This window comes from Alosa sapidissima, chromosome 3 (genome assembly GCF_018492685.1).
Source record: "Alosa sapidissima isolate fAloSap1 chromosome 3, fAloSap1.pri, whole genome shotgun sequence".
In the NCBI taxonomy this organism is placed as follows: domain Eukaryota; kingdom Metazoa; phylum Chordata; class Actinopteri; order Clupeiformes; family Clupeidae; genus Alosa; species Alosa sapidissima.
Genome location: NC_055959.1, coordinates 40,979,910 through 40,998,130, shown reverse-complemented (window position 1 = coordinate 40,998,130; position 18,221 = coordinate 40,979,910). Strand labels below are relative to the sequence as shown.

Genomic DNA, 18,221 nt, shown 5'->3' with positions numbered 1-18,221 from the left:
GCTGTGTGTGTGTGTGTGTGTGTGTGTGTGTGTGAGGATCAGAAACACTGCTGTGTGTGTGTGTGTGTGTGTGTGAGGAACAGAAACACTGCTGTGTGTGTGTGTGAGGAAGAGAAACACTGCTGTTTGTGTGTGTGAGGAAGAGAAACACTGCTGTGTGTGTGTGTGTGTGTGAGGAACAGAAACACTGCTGTGTGTGTGTGTGTGTGTGTGAGGAACAGAAACACTGCTGTGTTTCGCACCAACTGCGCTGCAACGATTGGAGCAAAAGTGTCGAGTGCGTGACTCTTGAAAGTTGTGACTCACAGGATAGGATTTGTGTACCTGTAAAAAGGATTTGTGAACCCGTAGCCCCTATTTTGTGTTAACAAGATATAAAAAAATATGTACAACTTCAACTTTACTGTTACACATTTATGACTTTAGTGTGCACATGCAAAATCTGCAGTTAAATGTGCTCGCCACTTTTGCACCCAATATACCTTCATATGCGTGTAGAGTTCTGTGAGCAGTCTGTGTATGTAAATGTCATTTCCTCACATGTGCTACCCAATGCTGCCATCTAGTGGACACCAGCGGTGCTGCATGTTTATTTTCCTATTTCCCATTGCCAGGGCCCGTATTCACAAAGAATTTTAAGGCTAAAAGTAGGTCCTAAGTGGCGAATTTAGGAGCAACTCCTAAAAATAATGGGTGTGTCACTCCTAACTTTAGGACTCCTAATTTTTTTCACTAAAAGTAATTCACGAAGCATTTTAAACCTAAAAGTAGCACCTAAGTCTGGGACAGCCTAAAAGAAGTCGAGAGGACTCCTAACTCACTAAGACCTATTCACAAACAGCTTTTTGTGGCATTTCATGTTGCAATGTTTTGAAATGGGTATGCGCAACAGGAGCTTCTAATCGTGAGGGAACAATTTTGCATTGTAGGCATAAAAGGGATGCAATAACGCCACCAACAACAACCAAAACTACTCAGTCTCAACATGTAAATTAAATGTAACGTTGAATTGTGAATCAAATTAAAATGTTCTCCTCTTTGCAAACGTAGGCATATGGTGACAGATTAATTTAATAATGTTGCAAAGATAGCCTAGCCTACTGCATCAATCCGTAGGCCTATGTTTTATTAGGCTACTAGGCTATTTGTTTTGCCTTACTCTTTATTAATTTAGGCTAGGCCTTTTTATTCAGTTATTAATCATCTTCCGTCCTTCACATTACTTGTGTATCGCACACATTCTCCGACCTGTCACCTGTCACTCATCATCGGAAGGGAGGTGTTTAGAATTCCCGCGTTACAATCGTCAGCCAATCAAGGTGGTCACTTCAGTCAAGCTCTTGCATGAGTAATGACATCATCCATAGCAACGAAGACTCACTCTTAGTTTAGGAGTTGTCATTTTTCCTTACTAAGAGTAGGTCTGAAAGGCTTTGTGAATAACTTTTAAGAGAAAACTCCTAGCTAAAATCTTTTAGTGCGATTTAGGAGTACTCCTAGTGGTAAGATAAAAGGCTTTGTGAATACGGCACCCTGGTGTGTAGACAGATAGATAGATAGATAGATAGATACTTTATTGATCCCCAGGGGAAATTCAAGGTTGGTGTGTGTGTGTGTGTGTGCACCTGGTGTGTGTGTGTGTGTGTTCTGTGTATTTCTCCATCTCTCTAGCTGCTTTGTTCTGCTCTTTACTCCAGTGTCTATGTACCCTACACACACACACACACACACACACACACACACACACACACACACACACACCAGGCGCACACACACACACACACATACAGTACACACACACACATACACACACACGCACACACAATCAAGGAGCACATGACATTACACTCACAGTGCTCCAAACAGCCAGTTGAAAATGTGTGTGTTTGCAGTATTACATGAGAAGCCACAAAGGTACAACACACACTCACACACACAACACAGTCCCTCACATACACTCTCTAGAGTGCGGTTCGGGACGCAAATTTCTGTCCGAACCCGGCCCACGTCCGACAGAGTTGCGTCCGAACCCGACCCGAACCCGACAGGCATTTTCATTTTTATGTCCGAACCCGACCCGAGCCCGACGCAGATGATGCCTCAGTTATTCCCATGCTAGTGATTAAACGTTCACGTTTGTGGATAGCCTGTCTTTAGCCCATTAAACGGAACAAACAAATGGAAATTCCGGAAATGGAATCAGATGAGCGTGAACGCACGCAGGTCACACACAGCGCACATTAACACAAGAGGCCCAAGCAAGCATAGCCTATTGAAATAGAATTCTAGTCTTACCATTGACGAAAAGTCTTGAAATGAACTGCAACAGTCTTTGAAACTACAGTGCCTCTGTCACTAATCCATATGCAGCATCGACGTTAATTGGGGCCACTCGAGGAAATCCTCATCCAGTTGAACGAGACGACCTTATAGCCTACCGGTAGCCTATGTCTTTACCAGTATGTAACGCAAATAATCTTAAAATCTCCTGATAGGCTAACAACTTTTTTTTAATGTCACCCAAGACATGCTGCCTGAAATGCACATGCGTTGTCACGGCTACATAAACAAATCTTGCACACAGGAAGAAAGCTGTTAGGTCTTTTTTATTTTATTCTCAAAAAACAAACGTTTGCATCATGTAAAGCAGATCTGTTGGTTACCCAACATAATAAGCTATTTTAAATGTAAAGCTTCCAATGCATATCGCCCCCATGTGTCCGAACCCGAACCGAACCTGACTATAATTTCTAAATATTTGTCCGATCCCGACCCGTCGGGACCCGTCGGGCTCGGGTCGGGTTGCCACACTCTAACCATACCTGTCAACACTCCCGTTTTTCCCGGGTTTCTCCCGTATTTCAAGGTCATCTCCCAGCACCCTCCCATTTTGTTATTTCTCCCGGAAAACTCCCGTAATTTGCATGGCCATCAAACTTCATTTTAAAATCATTGATCCATTCAGGTTGCCAGATTGTGTATGAAATACACCCTACACATACACGATCACTTAGTTTCAATTTCAACCGTTTTGTCATAGGCTAAAACCTGGCAACCCAAAACCCAAATAAGGAATGGCCTACTCCAGAACTAGCTGTTGTGAAATTGTTGGGAATTTAATTGATTAACACATCACATAAACTGTTACTGAGTGTTGTTGATACACTGAACTTGTGCCCTCGGAACCAAATCTGACAGCAAGCAGCTTTGGAGTTTTGGAAGTAGGCTGCAGGCAGGCAGCTGGTGGATACATAACTGGCATGCGTAAGGTAATGGTAATGGTAAAAGCAACGACCCAAATGCAGTGTTGAAACACGTGTATGAAACGTATTACATATGCAAACACAGATCCGGCATAAACACAGAGACCAAATTCCTTGTGTACACTTGGCCTACAAACCTGATTTACTTTACATACATACAGACAGACAAACACACACACACACAGAGGGAGAGAGAGAGAGAGAGAGAGAGAGAGTGTGTGTGTGATTATGTTAAATGTGTACTACTGTCACGAGAATCTGAAGTGTGTGTGTGTGTGATTAAATGTGTACTACTGTCACAAGGATTTTGTGTGTTTATGTTTTGTAAGACATCTGTGTGTGTGTGCGCGCAGAAATTTGGCCATCGGGATTGGCATCCAGAATTTCCCAGAAGGCCTTGCAGTGAGCTTGCCTCTGAGGGGCTCGGGAGTTTCCACCTGGAGGAGTTTCTGGTGAGACACACACACACACACTTACACACTAAAGCAAGAGGCTACACTGAGATTCTGAAGGAAAAGATCAGGCAGTGTGCCAAGAGACCTGCCCCAATAGGCATCACTGGACCACGTCACGTCTTATCAAATGCTGACAGCTGTGTGACGAGTGACGTTTTTTGCCTCAAAAATAAAGCTAAAATAAAACTCTGTAGTCACAAAATGAATTGTGTTGGTATGAATATATGTTGTAGTATGTGATTCCTACAGTGTAAAAAAAATATACTAACGTTTTGGAAACATTGAAAATTATTTGAATAGACTAAGAAAGCCATCACTGGTGATTACTATTATATGGTTAGATTGATTTGTTTAGATGCAGAGCAATTGCTGCCTTGACAACACTACTTCATGGCTTCAGTACTCTGTTGTTGCCTTGACAACACTACGTCATGGCTTCAGTACTCTGTTGTTGCCTTGACAACGCTACGTCATGGCTTCAGTTCTCTATATTTTGCATTTACAACGCTACATCATGGCTTCAGTACTCTATTGTTGCCTTGACAACACTACGTCATGGCTTCAGTACTCTATTGTTGCCTTGACTACGCTACGTCATGGCTTCAGTACTCTATTGTTGCCTTGACAATGCTACGTCATGGCTTTACTCTATAGGTAAACAGTTTTATTTTTACAAGTAATTAAGGAACCTGTAAAGTGAGAAAGGAACCTGTACAGTAATAAAGGAACCTGTAAAGTGAGAAAGGAACCTGTACAGTAATAAAGGAACCTGTACAGCAGTGGTTCTCAAACTTTTTCTTACATTCCCCACTTTAATCAAGGGGGCATTCTCGAGCCCCACCTGTCCCTCATCGCGTTAAGAAAGTGGTAGGTCAAGCTTAAAATTGTCAAATTTATTGAAATAAGGACAAGTTCTAAATGTATCCTCTTCAACAGAGTTAAAATAAGCTGGTGCTGCAGATATAATAATAAATAAATACATAACACACATATTTCTGTTTTCCAGCAACATATTAGGAAGCATAGGCCATTTTACAGCATTGTACTATATGTTCAATGAAATACCAACATGCTGCATTAAATGGATCCATAATCCAGTCATACTGAGCACTGCTGGTTGGGAAATATTTTTGAAATAAACTTTGCAGGGATGTGATGTAGGCCTACTGTTTAACACATGGGATCACAAGAGCCTCCCAGTCAGACGTTTCAGCGATTTCGCTTAGAAATCTCGAAGGCATAATACTGTCGCGATCGAGGCGCCTGTCCCATACTCAAGTTTTTTTGGTGAATGCAGTAATCTTACTTTTGCTAGGTGAGGTAGGTGCTTGTTTTTGCCTTGTAACTGGACATTTAACTCAAATGTATCGCTAAGATATATCAAATATATCGTTAAGATATGCCAGCTTCGTCAAGAAATGTTCATTAGTGAACGTGCTTGCAGATTCAAACATGCGCTCTTCCTCCAAGAAGAGGCGACTCGGAGCTCAAACACGCACGACAGCACTTTACCTCGGGAAAGCCACCTTGCCCCGCTGTGAAACAGTACAGCCTTTTGGTCAGCTACCATCTCTTCGCAAAGTGCGGAGAATAGACGCGCTTTTAAGGGCCGGGTTTTGATGAAATTCACCACTCTCACAACAACGTTCAAAATCTCATGTAGGTCGGGACTAACTAAGCTGCCTTGACACGAGCGCTTCCCTGTGAATAACACAGTGCGTCCATTGCGCATCGGGTGTTACCTGGGCCCAGACAACAGATAAAGTAAATAAATAAATAAACTCCTGTTTTTCACGTCAGTTCGCGCCCCACCTGGCATGTCACCTACAGTTTGAGAAACGCTGCTGTACAGTAATAAAGGAACCTGTACAGTAATAAAGGAACGTGTACAGTAATAAAGGAACCTGTACAGTAATAAAGGAACCTGTACAGTAATAAAGGAACCTGTACAGTAATAAAGGAACGTGTAAAGTGATGTCTGAGATGTCTGATCTCCATTTCCCTGCCCAGGTACGGGCAGTTGAGCGGGATGGTGGAGCCGGTAGCGGGCTTGCTAGGCGCGTTTGCGGTGGTGCTGGCGGAGCCGTTGCTGCCCTACGCTCTGGCGTTCGCTGCCGGGGCCATGGTGTACGTGGTGGTGGATGACATCATTCCTGAGGCGCAGGTCAGGTGAGTTCTGTTTCTCTGGACAACGGAGCGCCTTCCCACGCACACACACTCATACACACTCATACACACACACACACTCATACACACACACACACACACACACACACTCATATACACACACACTCATACACACACACTCATACACACACACATACACACACTCATACACACACTCACACTCATACACACACACACAAATACACTCATACACATACTCATACACACACTCATACACATACACACACACACACACACTCACACACTCATACACGCACACACACACTCACACTCATACACACTCACATACACACACACACACTCATACACACACACACACACTCATACACACTAGGGGTGTAACGGTACACAGAAGTCACGGTTCGGTTCATACCTCGGTTCGGACATCACGGTTCGGTACGAGTTCGGTACAATGGAGGGAAAAGCAAAACCAAAAATGCAGAAAGCAATTTTTTTTATTGTGCATGTATCAGGCTGTACCACCTAGTGTCATACAGTCCCTGAGCTATCTGCAACAGCCTGAAGTGTGTAAGATGTAGGCTAAACAGTACAATAAGTACCCAGACTAATAAGACAATCAGCTATAAAACTTAAAATAGGCCTACAGCATCTCTTATTTCTGAAAGTGCAAATTACATAGAATAATGATTTTTAAAAATCCACTTAAGCAAGACCTTCAACATCTGTGTTTAGTTGTATATGGAAGGGTCTACAATTTGCCTCAATATTTTTCAGTGTGTGTAGAGAAATAATCTAGCCTACTAACTGTGAAAATATCACACTATTTTGCCTTCTTTTAAAAAACGAAATTGCTCCTTTCATTTCATAAACAGACTACAACTAGAAGTCACATGACTTTGCCCTTCGACGTTAACTCACCGTAGCATGGTTTGTTTATTAGCCTGGTTAGCGTTGACACTTACTGTCTATGCACTTAACACTACCAGCTCCTCATGTGAGAAGTTACAAGTTACCCCAACATAAAAGTAATTACCACGCGATTTACATGGCTTTCTGTCATTACGAAATCATTTAATTTAAGCCATAGGTTTTGGCTCTATTTGTATGTGTATCCAAAGGCTGGTGAAGCGCAGGGTAATTTTTTTTTTTTTTTTTCTCATTTCGGTGATTGGTAGCCTACATCATCTGGGTGATTGCTTCGAACATGTGTAGCATATATTTCCACTCACATACCCAACAACTGCTGAACAACGCCGACACACAGTTTCTTATCCACCACTCTCTCGCCTGTACTACTGTAACTGAAGTTCTCAAACTTGCGAAGAGACCAGCGGATCTTCTAATGTGTGTCGCCACCTTAGTGCTACTATCTCTGACTGACTGACTCGACCAACGACCTGACAAAAAAAACATAGGCGCCAATCAGAGCTTCAGAGCTAAGGCGAGGCTACAGATTAGCGTTAGGTATCGCTAAAGAACTCCCGTAACTCTCGCTACTTAACAGTAATTGCGCATGACATTAATTAATACGCACACGAGTTTTATGTTTTTTTATACCGTGTATTCTCCGTGTAAATTCATGCACCGAACCGTGACACCCGTACCGTTTCGGTTCAATACGAATACATGAACCGTTACACCCCTAATACACACACACACACACACACACACTCACTTACACACACACACTCATACACACTCATACACACACACACACACACACACTCATACACACACTCATACACGCACACACACATACACACACGCACACACACACACATACACACACACACACACATCCTCTCACCCCTGGAGCGCCTTCCTCATCACTCTCCCAGGAGAGCAACTCTACAGGTATTGGCCGTATTCCTGGTGTGAAGAGCACACGTGGCACCTGAATAGGGTTGGGCACTGAAACACGGTTCTAATATGGCACCGGTGCCGACACAAACGGTAGTAACTGCATCGAATAACAATGTGGATTTTGGTGCCTCATTACGGTGCTTAAATAGCGTTTTTTTTATTTATTTTTTTTATACGAGGCATCACTGCATGTCATGCGCCATCTCTAACGTCTGGCTCTGATAGCAACACATCCAGATACAGGTAGCTAACATATGATACACTGGATGTATAAACCAGAGGGGTGCACCACATAGACGAGTGGACAGTGTTTGACAGTTTGTGTGAGCCCAAGTAGCTTACTTTAAAGCGATATCGCGAGCTCCTGTCAAAATCTAGCAGTGGGCCTGCCTAATTACACACAAGCAAAAAGCTATGAAACAACATCAACAGTAGGCTAGCCTATACATTACACAATATCCTTGCTAATGCGCTAACTGACATTTATTTGAAATGTTATCAGCAAAGTTGTAAACTTTATTTCACGGTGTGTTAAACAACATAATTTAATGGCATGATATTAATCTTTCATGTGTATGAGGCCCATATAGCATCACAATGAATATGAAGATCATGTTAAAAGTTAGCTGGCAAAAACATAAATATGTAGGTTACATACCTGATGTCACTGAGCTGTCAAAGAGGCTACGAAACCATCTCCGTACGTTATCGCTAATTAAACTCAGCTGACTGGTGTTAGCGCATAGCCATAGTTGCTGTTAAAATACTAGGCTAGCGCTGGGAATCTAAACACTTCAACACCGACATGTAGCCTAAAATGTTCAAAACTACTGCGTGTTATGGGTTAAGACATGAAATGTCTTGAAGCATTTGGGAACACACTGAATTAACTGGAAAATAGAGTCCATGTTGGATTAGCTTGCTTGCAAATGCCTTTGTCCTTGACCTGGCAGTTTTATGGCAAGCGGTTTTAACATACATTATGGCAAACCGCCTAGACTGGGTAAACTTGAAAGCAGAGCTTACCATTGTGTGTGCATGCATGGCAAGCTGTTTTAACATTTAAATGTATTATTCGTAGGAGCAACGATATATTGATAGTAAATTGAATATAACAGTTCAATTTCATGTTCAAATTTGTCTTATCAATAAAAAAAAGCAATTCATGCTTTAGACCATTTTAATTTAAAACATTTTAAAAACAAAGTACCGGTTCAGGCACCGTTTCGGCACCGGCACCATTTTAAAAGTATCGATTTAGCACCGGTATCGGATAAAACCCAAACGATACCCAACCCTACGACCTGAAATCCTCATCAACGATGTGTGTGTGTAACTCTGACGTGTGCGTGTGTATCTGATGTGTCTGTACAATGACTGTATGCATAGATCTATGTAGTCATTTGGTGTGTATAACCTGTTAGTATATAACTCGTGTGTGTGTGTGTGTGTGTGTGTGTGTGTGTGTGTGTGTGTGTGTGTGTCTGTTACAGTGGCAACGGGAAGTTGGCCTCATGGACTTCTATCCTGGGTTTCATCGTGATGATGTCACTGGACGTGGGCCTGGGTTGAGGCCTCCCATTGGATAAAAAACTCTGCTGATGTCATTCGGCGTGAGGCACGTGATTGGTCAGCTGAGGGACCGGCCCCGGGGGGTTTTTGTTTTAATTTTTTATCTGAAATCTTGTGGGTTTGGGGCCGACGGGCTGGACAGAGGAGGACACTCCTCACATTCCTCGCACTTGAAGTGTGTGTGATCTGGAATCACTGCTGCAGGGGGGGACCATCTGCCATTGTGTTCTGTGTGAGTGTGAAAGAGGGTGTGTGTGTGTGTGTGTGAGAGGGGATATTTGTGTGTGTGTGCGTTTGTGAGAGAGGATGTGTGTGTGTGCGTGTGTGAGAGGATGTGTGTGTGTGTGTGTATATGAGTGTGTGAGAGGATGTGTGTGTGTGTGTGTGTGTGAGAGGATGTGTGTGTATGAGTGTGTATGTGTGAGGATGAGTGTGTGTGTGTGTATACGTGTGGATATGTAGTACAGACACAACTGAATAGAAGGCCAGAGTGATGTGATGATGATGTAATAAACAGAGGGTGTGTGTGTGTGTGTGTGTGAGAGAGGACGTGTGTGTCTGTGTGTGTGTGAGAGAGAGGATATTTGTGTGTGTTTGTGTGAGGATATTTGTGTGTGTGTGTTTGTGAGAGAGGGTGTGTGTGTGTGTGTGAATATGCGTGTGTGTGAGGATGTGTGTGTGTGTGAGGATGAGTGTGTGTACGTGTGGATATGTAGTACAGACACAACTGAATAGAAGGCCAGAGTGATGTGGTGATGATGATGATGATGTAATAAACAGCCATGATTGAGTATATTGTATATTTCCTGCTGAACACACACACAGATACACACACACAGATACACAGATACACTGATGAGCAGTGGGGAGGAGACTGATATGTGATACTACGCAGGTTCCATTGGTGCTGTGACCTGAATGGAGTGTGAGGTAGGGGGGGTGTGAGGTGTAGGGGGGGTGGGAGGTGTAGGAGTGTGAGGTGTAGGGGGGGTGGGAGGTGTAGGAGTGTGAGGTGTAGGGGGGGTGTGAGGTGTAGGTGTGTGAGGTGTATGGGGGGTGTGAGGTGTATGGGGGGGAAGTGTAGGAGTGTGAGGTGTATGGGGGGGAAGTGTAGGGGTGTGAGGTTTACTGCCGATAGTATACTGATTATAGATATTTGATCTGTAATCTGATGACATAATCCAGATGACATGTAATCCGTTACTACCCAACAATTTATGCAAGTCATACAGTGGTTGATTTCATAAAAACATTTGAACAATTCTCATAGGTTGCATCACCTCCTAACAGTGATCCCAAAAAGGCCTATGAGCCAGAAAGAATGACTAGCTTGCCATGGAACATACACGGTTCTGGATAACTAGCTAGCCAAGGAACATACAAAGGTTCTGGATAACTACACTAGCGTATGCACCACTGCAACGGTTCTTGAAAATAGCCAAATCTTGTCTGCCTCATTTAGAAATTGTAAGGGGCATAAATTTACATAGAAGACTACACAATGCCCATTACTACAGAGAACAGAGATGACAAAGCAACAGAGAAAATGATTTAGAAAATGTACTGCAAAACGTACTGTAATAAATGTTTTGTGTCACAAACTTTGTTGGGTGGTGGATCTTGGACAGACATGCAGAGAAGCAATGAGTTATGATAAGTCTTTACTTTCAAAAACACAGGATACAACAAATGCAGTTCTTCCGTTCAGTTCAGTTCAGTGGAAGCTCCCAGAGTCCCGAAAACAAAAGTTCACAGCCAGCAGTCCAATGACAACAAAAAGTCTTCAGTCAAAAATCAAAGTTCCAACAAAAGGTATTTCAGCACAGAAAATAGGCTTTTCAAATTCTCAAAAATGCAGGCAGAAGTCAAAATCAAAACAAGAGCTCAAGAATTAGTAGCACAGACAAAGAACGGGTACTCACACTGTGTCTCTCAGGAAAACTCAGCAAAGACTAAGAAAACCCAGGATCTTAAATAGGCTGGTACATCAACCCCAATTATCCAATCCTCCAATCACAGAAGGGTTTCCATTAACCAAAGAAAGGGGAGCAAGTAAACAAAACACACAAAGGCAGAATGGCGACATCTTGTGGGCAGGTAACTACATGGCAGGCACCAAAGTCTGTAGGACTTCACAGTTTTGATTTTCATTATAAAACATTTATTCACTAAAGTCTTGTCAACTAACCATTGGATGAAAAATGTTCTTTATGTCTATTCAGTTATATTTCTCGCAAACCATTTGTCACACCTCCAATTAGCCGTCTCAGGGATTCCTCTGCAGTCCGTGTGTCCTGCGTGGTTCGTGTCCTATGCGGTCTGTGTCCTGTCTAGTCCATGTCCTATGTAAGGATGTGCTGTGATAAACATTCCTAAAATCCATGGTTCAGCAAAACCCTGGAACAAAGAATGCTCAATTTGTACAGTCGTCAGGTGAGCCTGTGTGAGGTGCCGCCTCACTGTGCTGTTCCTAGCGGACAGACCTGGCACCGTTGTAGCCCATCTGCTTCAAGGCTTGATGTGTTATGCATTCAGAGACGCTCTTTTTGTAAGTGGCTTTGGATAAAAGCTGAATGAAAAAATGTGGCCTCTGCTCTGTATATGTCTGAATTCTGTATATCTTGAGGATGTGTGTGTGTGTGTATGAGTGTGTGTGTGGGCGATATCTGTATATGTCTGAATTCTGTATATCTTTGAACTTCAGCCAGGGGCCTCATGTATAAAGCTTGCGTACGCACAAAAATGCTGCGTACGCCATTTCTCACGCTCACGTCCGGATGTAGGAAGACTGACTTGAACGTGAGAATGTGCGGTCCTCCACGCAAACTTTATGTCTGGCGTACGCACATTTCTAATGTGTATCGTCAGTTGGCGACACTTAGAGGCAATGCAGCGCAACACCATTACATGATCGCGAGTCTAGGCCTTTATTTGCACAGTATATTGTGAAACGTGGGTTATTAAAAATGATAACACTTCGAAAATAGGCCTATGTTTCTAAATTTGGACATGCAACATGCGCAAATTCTACTAAGTTATGCAACAACCTATCTATGATGACAACTGTAGACTAAGAATTAAAAGGGAATGTGAAACATAGCCTACACAGCCCCGATATTTGGTTACGCGATTGTTGATGACTGGTTATCAAACATTTCAGATTCTGAAGAGCTTTCCACAAAACCTGTGATAAATGGGGTCGGCTTCACGCATTTGCCCATGCCTTAACATTTGCCGAGTGTTTTCCCTTCATATCTCCGATAGTTTTCATTTTAAAAGAAATACATATGGGACAGGATCATGCATGTGAATAGAAAGGCTGACTAATAAGTGTGAATATAAGATATTTCCCTGATTGACTGCATGGCTACTTTGACTTTCCTTGAGTAATCATTTGCATTATTGTCACACTTGTGTGCAAATATAGGGATATGATCCAATAATCGTAATGTTGTGGCGAGGTGGCCTGAATCAACTGAGTTCATTCCATTCGGGTGCACGATTCGTGGTACTTGGACACGATTTATTTAATGATTTTTTAATAAATGCAGTTATGTTGTCATGGTCCAAATGCATTCAACCCAGTTATGCGAACCCTGTCACCTACTTGCAGACTGACCAATAATTCTGCCACGGTCTCCTATAGCCTATAGCCACTGCCACGCTCTGCCACTACTGTTTTTGTTTTGTTATTAATTATTTACAGATGATAAAGACATAAGATTCTTGCCATTTCGTCAGATAAGCACTTCTACCTCGCATTCGCTGGAAATAAACTTTTTTATTCATTTGATGATTTCAATGATTAAACTTTGCAAATTGCAACAGGTTTGAGTATGAATGGATTCACAGATGAGTTTTCATTGTTATTAATATTGCGGGATAGGCCATTTTGTCTTCGCGGAGGTCTGCGCTCTCGAGTGGCCTCCTAGTGAGCATATTAAAATGAGCGTGATTGAGGGAGGAGAGAGGGTGGAGTGTAATGCTCGTGCATGTGCGCTTAGTTTCACGTTAAGTGGGATGTACAAAGAAAAGCTGCGTGGAATGCTGCGTACGCACAGTTTCATACATCAGGATTTTTTTGTGCGTACGCTACTTTTCAGGTTTGCGCATACGCAATGTTTTAGTATGAAATCCACGCAAGTCTTTGTACATGAGGCCCCAGGTCTGCAGACCTTAATGCAGGGAGTTGCTGCCATTTCATTGGCTGATAAGATATTTGCGTTAATAAGCAGTTAAACAAGTGTACCTAATAAAGTGACCTGTGAGTGTAAATGTCACTTAGAAATACTATATAACATTTCCCATTTCAGCTCAGATAAAAGCAGAGGATCACTTTGTCAGGCATTTCTTAATCTTCATCACTTATGGACCAGTCCCCATCATCTTCATCACTTGTAGACTTCATCACTTATGGACCCTAGTCCAGTCCAGTTCAGTCAGTGACCCACAGCGACTGGGACAGCAAGTGGAACATTCATAGACAGTAAAAGAAATGGACGAACAGACTCCGTCGTTTTCAATGGGAGGGCACTGAGTCAAATAGAACGATTTTTCAGTTGGTCCCCCCAGTACTGCGCAGACTCACACTTAACTTCGTGACGATAGCCATAGAACTGAATCTTGTAACTCATATGATAGATACACAGAAATTCTTCTCACACTTCCTTCGCCTTCAAAGTCATCAAAGTTAAACATTTATTTATGTATTATTATTAATATCTTCACAAGTGATACCAAGTCGTGTTAATGTTGAAGCTACCACACATGATCATCTTCAAAAAGTCATGCTAAAACAAAACAAAAAAGTTATAACAGTTAGCCTTGAAGCTAATCTTCTTTCCACTTTTCCGACCTACGGTCAATCCATCAAAAACCTCTGAAATGATTATCGTTTCTCGACATTCTTCTTACGGGAACCTAACATTACGTACAAGGTAGCCGAGTCTTGTTTTGCCTTTGTAGTGTTTATGTGGATTACACAGAAGCTACAATATCAGCACAGGATATATGTTATATGAAGTTATGGTATCCTAGAATGAATGGGCTTCTATGGGGGTTAGCAGAGAGGTGGTCCCTCCAGCCTACGTCGATTCTTCTACTTCCGGGAATTCGCCTGCCCCCTTGGGAACGTTGTGGTTGGCCAGCAACACGGCCATTTTTAATCCTGCCGTGTCTACAAGAGAAAAGTTGAGCACCAGGGGGCAGCATTGTTCCATGTGTGAGTGTACTGAGAGAGGGAGGAGATGAGACAGTATGCACACACACACAACTATGCATGAGTGTGCCAGTCAGTCTGTCTGTATTTGTGTGTGTGTGCGTGTGTGATATGTGTTGAACTCATCAGGGCACTGAGAGAATCTCTTTAATTCCCCCAGTAAATCTCACACACTCTTCTCCCCCTCCCTCCAGCTCATACTCAAAACACACACTCATAAATCACCTTTATAGGACAGGCAGCCTCATCAGCGTGTGTCTGTGTGTGTGTGTTTATGTGTGTGTGTGTATTTATGTGTGTCTTTTGGGGCAGACAGTCCTGGTCTGCTTTGCTAGTTAGTTTGCTACTTCAATCTTTTTCAGTGCCACTTAAGCCTGCTCAAGTTTCATATCCACTTTACTCTACACACACACACTCTACATACACACACTCCACACACACACTTTACACACACACACACACATACTCTACACACACACACACAGCATGTATCTGAGCTGGACGAGACTTTGGCAGTTCCAGCATTCACACAGTAAGAGGGAAAATATTGTTCTCATTCGCTCTCTCTCTCCCTCTCACATATTCTATCTCTACATTTCTCTCCCTCTCTCTCACATATTCTCCTTCTCCCTCCCTCTCTCTATCTCTCTCTCCATCATAATGTTTCTGTGTATTTGTTGCCCCAGGGCTGCCTTGTAGAGGGTGACAATTTTTCGGGACTCCCGCGGGTCACGGTATTCCCACGGGAGTCCTGCGGTACGGGAGTTAATTTCACTGTTGGTAACGTGATCGGGACGGGACGGGCAGAAATCAACGGGAGCGGACGGGAGGGGAACGGAGCCGGAGATTAAATTAAAACATGCGGTGAGTGCACCCAAAGATTGCAGGGCATTTCTAGAAAAGAGAACCACTTACAACTCACAATACGGTTGTTGATTGTCTACTGCTAGCCGCAGAGTAGCCTATCAGAGCAATACAAAGCAGCTGCCCTGTTCACAAGCCAATCAATCAGCGTCAGCGACTATACCGAAAACTGAATGTGTTTTCTATTGCCATATCAACGTGAGCTAATCGCTAACGTTATCTGAGATGCTAGTGTTTGTAACGGCAGGAATAAACACATATGGTAACAAAATCAGTCTAAACATGTTTAGCTTTACTCAACACATTAACACTATGATACAGTTTAATTGTCAAGTTGTATGGCTCACTGTGTTCAAAGTTGATCTTAACCCTTGTCACCTTGACTAGCCTATGTGGTGGCTGTTATGGGAAACTAGCTAATAAATGGCAATGCACTTTTGTGAGTTTTAAATCCGAAATAAGATGGAATGTGAGGAGACTGCTATTAACTTTAAAGAGGCCTATCTACAATTGAAACTCTCTAGCCTATGACGCAAATAAGCCTCATGTCCGGTCTATGGATGTGTGCTTTAGCCTATTGTTGACAGCAGGGGTTTTTTCGATTTAAAATGATACTTTCTAGATTTTAATGGGCCATGTTGAAGAGCTGATGTCCGTTATTGTTTGTGCAAATATAAACTGATTAATGTCCCTTGCATTTTGCAACTGTGGGGTCCATGGTAGGCGCCCGACAGAAATATTGTTTCTACAGCAGGGCACTCTCCAAATCAGACACAGGTAGCAGGCAAACAGCAGGGCACTTTCCAAATCAGACACAGGTAGCAGTAGAAATATTGTTTCATTTTGCGAGTGATATCCACGTTCTGGCGGTGTTCTAAGGGGCCGTTTATACGAGAACGATTGCGAAGGAAGACGTCAAAGTATTTGATCATAAGTGCCTTTCGTCTAAACGCGAATAAAAAAATGAAGACGAGACGCCACTTCTGCGTCTTCTCTTTTCATCGTCACCGTATAAACGTAGCCTGAATGTGCACAGAAGGAGTTCCTAAGCTATATAAGGTATAAGCTAGGCCTATTACACAACATAAATTGTCACTATGCTGGCGACCCAAATGAAATCTTCTACGACCCACCCTTTGGGAGCCAATGCTTTAGACAACATAGGGAACGAAACGGGAGCAGGACGGGATTCGGGAGCCTTTCTCTCGGGATTTTGCAGGACAGGATTTTTTTGGGGGGGCAGTCACGTGATCGGGATATGACGGGAGTATTTGTGCGGGCTCGGAATGGGACGGGAGTGAAAATTGATTCCCGTGTCACTCTCTACTGCCTTGTAAAAGAGATTTGAATATCTCAATGGGACATCACCTGGTAAAATAAAGGGTAAATAAAAAAAAAAAACATCTCTCTCCCTCTCACACACACGTTTCTTGGTGTTTTAGGCCCCAACGTTGTCTTGGGTTTAGGGTTAGGCATGGGTTAGGGTTAGGTGCCTTTAAGTCAGAGGTGGCAGCGCTGCCTGGAAGACGACGTTGGGGACATAAAACACCATCGAGCCACATATTCTCTCCCTCTCTCCCATATTCACACTCCCGCGTGTGGAGCCCTATTGAACAGCTGATTTCACTCGGCTTGTGTTTGTAGTGCTGCTGTGGCTCTGTGGAAGGTCGTCCATCAGAAGGAAACATGACTCTTCCCGTTTTAAATTACCGTCCCTGCAGACTGGCTGGACAGGTGTCAGGTCAGACCTATCAAAATGAATCACGAGCAGACAATGACCCGTCAGGCACACATATGCCAAGATGAGGCGTCCACAAACACAGTTAGCAGGCAAACAGCAGGGCACTTTCCAAATCAGACACAGTTAGCAGGCAAACAGCAGGGCACTCTCCAAATCAGACACAGGTAGCAGGCAAACAGCAGGGCACTTTCCAAATCAGACACAGTTAGCAGGCAAACAGCAGGGCACTCTCCAAATCAGACACAGGTAGCAGGCAAACAGCAGGGCACTTTCCAAATCAGACACAGGTAGCAGGCGAACAGCAGGGCACTCTTCAAATCATTAATGTGTGTAGCATGTCTGTGACATAAGCACCAAGTCATTTGAGAAGGTCATATAATGTGCAGAACTCATTTGAGAAGTTCTTATAATGTGCAGTATATGAGAAGGTCATATAATGTGCAGAACTCATTTGAGAAGGTCATCTAATGTGCAGTACTCATGAGAAGGTCATGTACAGTGTGGGCAGTGCTTCAACTTGGCCAGCTTCACTCGCGGTCCGCTCGTGGGATCACGCGGTATCACGCGACTTTAATTTGTATTTTTCCAGTGAGACGCTGCAACAACCCAAACAACCGGTAGGTGGCTCAAGTGAGCAGGGTGTCTCGTAAAAAGAAATGGAGCCTGGAAAACCCTACACAGACTTCACTACAGACTTTAGCAGACTGGTTTACAAATAATTTAATAGCCATTTAATGCCTGCCCTGCCCTAATGAAGAAATATAATTGCGAGTGAATCCCGTTTGCAGCCGTAGAAGAAACGCAGGACAAATTAAACATTCTGGTTTTCTCCGAGTGCAACGATGATAGACAGACATAATTTGGACAAAATATAGAGTATTAACCTCCGTTGCTCAGCCAAATGCCTTCCTGTTACGTCCTGTTATCACGGAGTTACAGGCGATAAACTATTTTTGATGGTCACAATTTTACTTCATTAGCGTTTATTTCTTTGATTATTAAAGAGTGTTTTTCATTTAAAGGCTTGACTTCGTGCTTATTCAGAAGAGCATTTAGTGCTCTCCCCAATCCCAGACGTTCACATTGCATGTTTGTTT

General features: G+C 43.0%; 1 protein-coding gene across 4 annotated transcripts in view; it reads left to right on the top strand.

Moving 5' to 3' along the window:
• LOC121705697 (zinc transporter ZIP11-like) overlaps positions 1–9,638 on the top strand; it is a 60,164-nt gene extending 50,526 nt beyond the window's left edge. For all 4 annotated transcript variants that reach the window (XM_042086866.1, XM_042086865.1, XM_042086868.1 and 1 more), the window contains exons 8-10: positions 3,617–3,715; positions 5,729–5,887; positions 9,223–9,638. In XM_042086866.1, the coding sequence (XP_041942800.1) occupies positions 3,617–3,715; positions 5,729–5,887; positions 9,223–9,301 (337 nt within the window). In that variant the 3' untranslated portion in view covers positions 9,302–9,638. The remainder of the gene's footprint in view (positions 1–3,616; positions 3,716–5,728; positions 5,888–9,222) is intronic.
• The last annotated feature ends 8,583 nt before the right edge of the window (positions 9,639–18,221 follow it).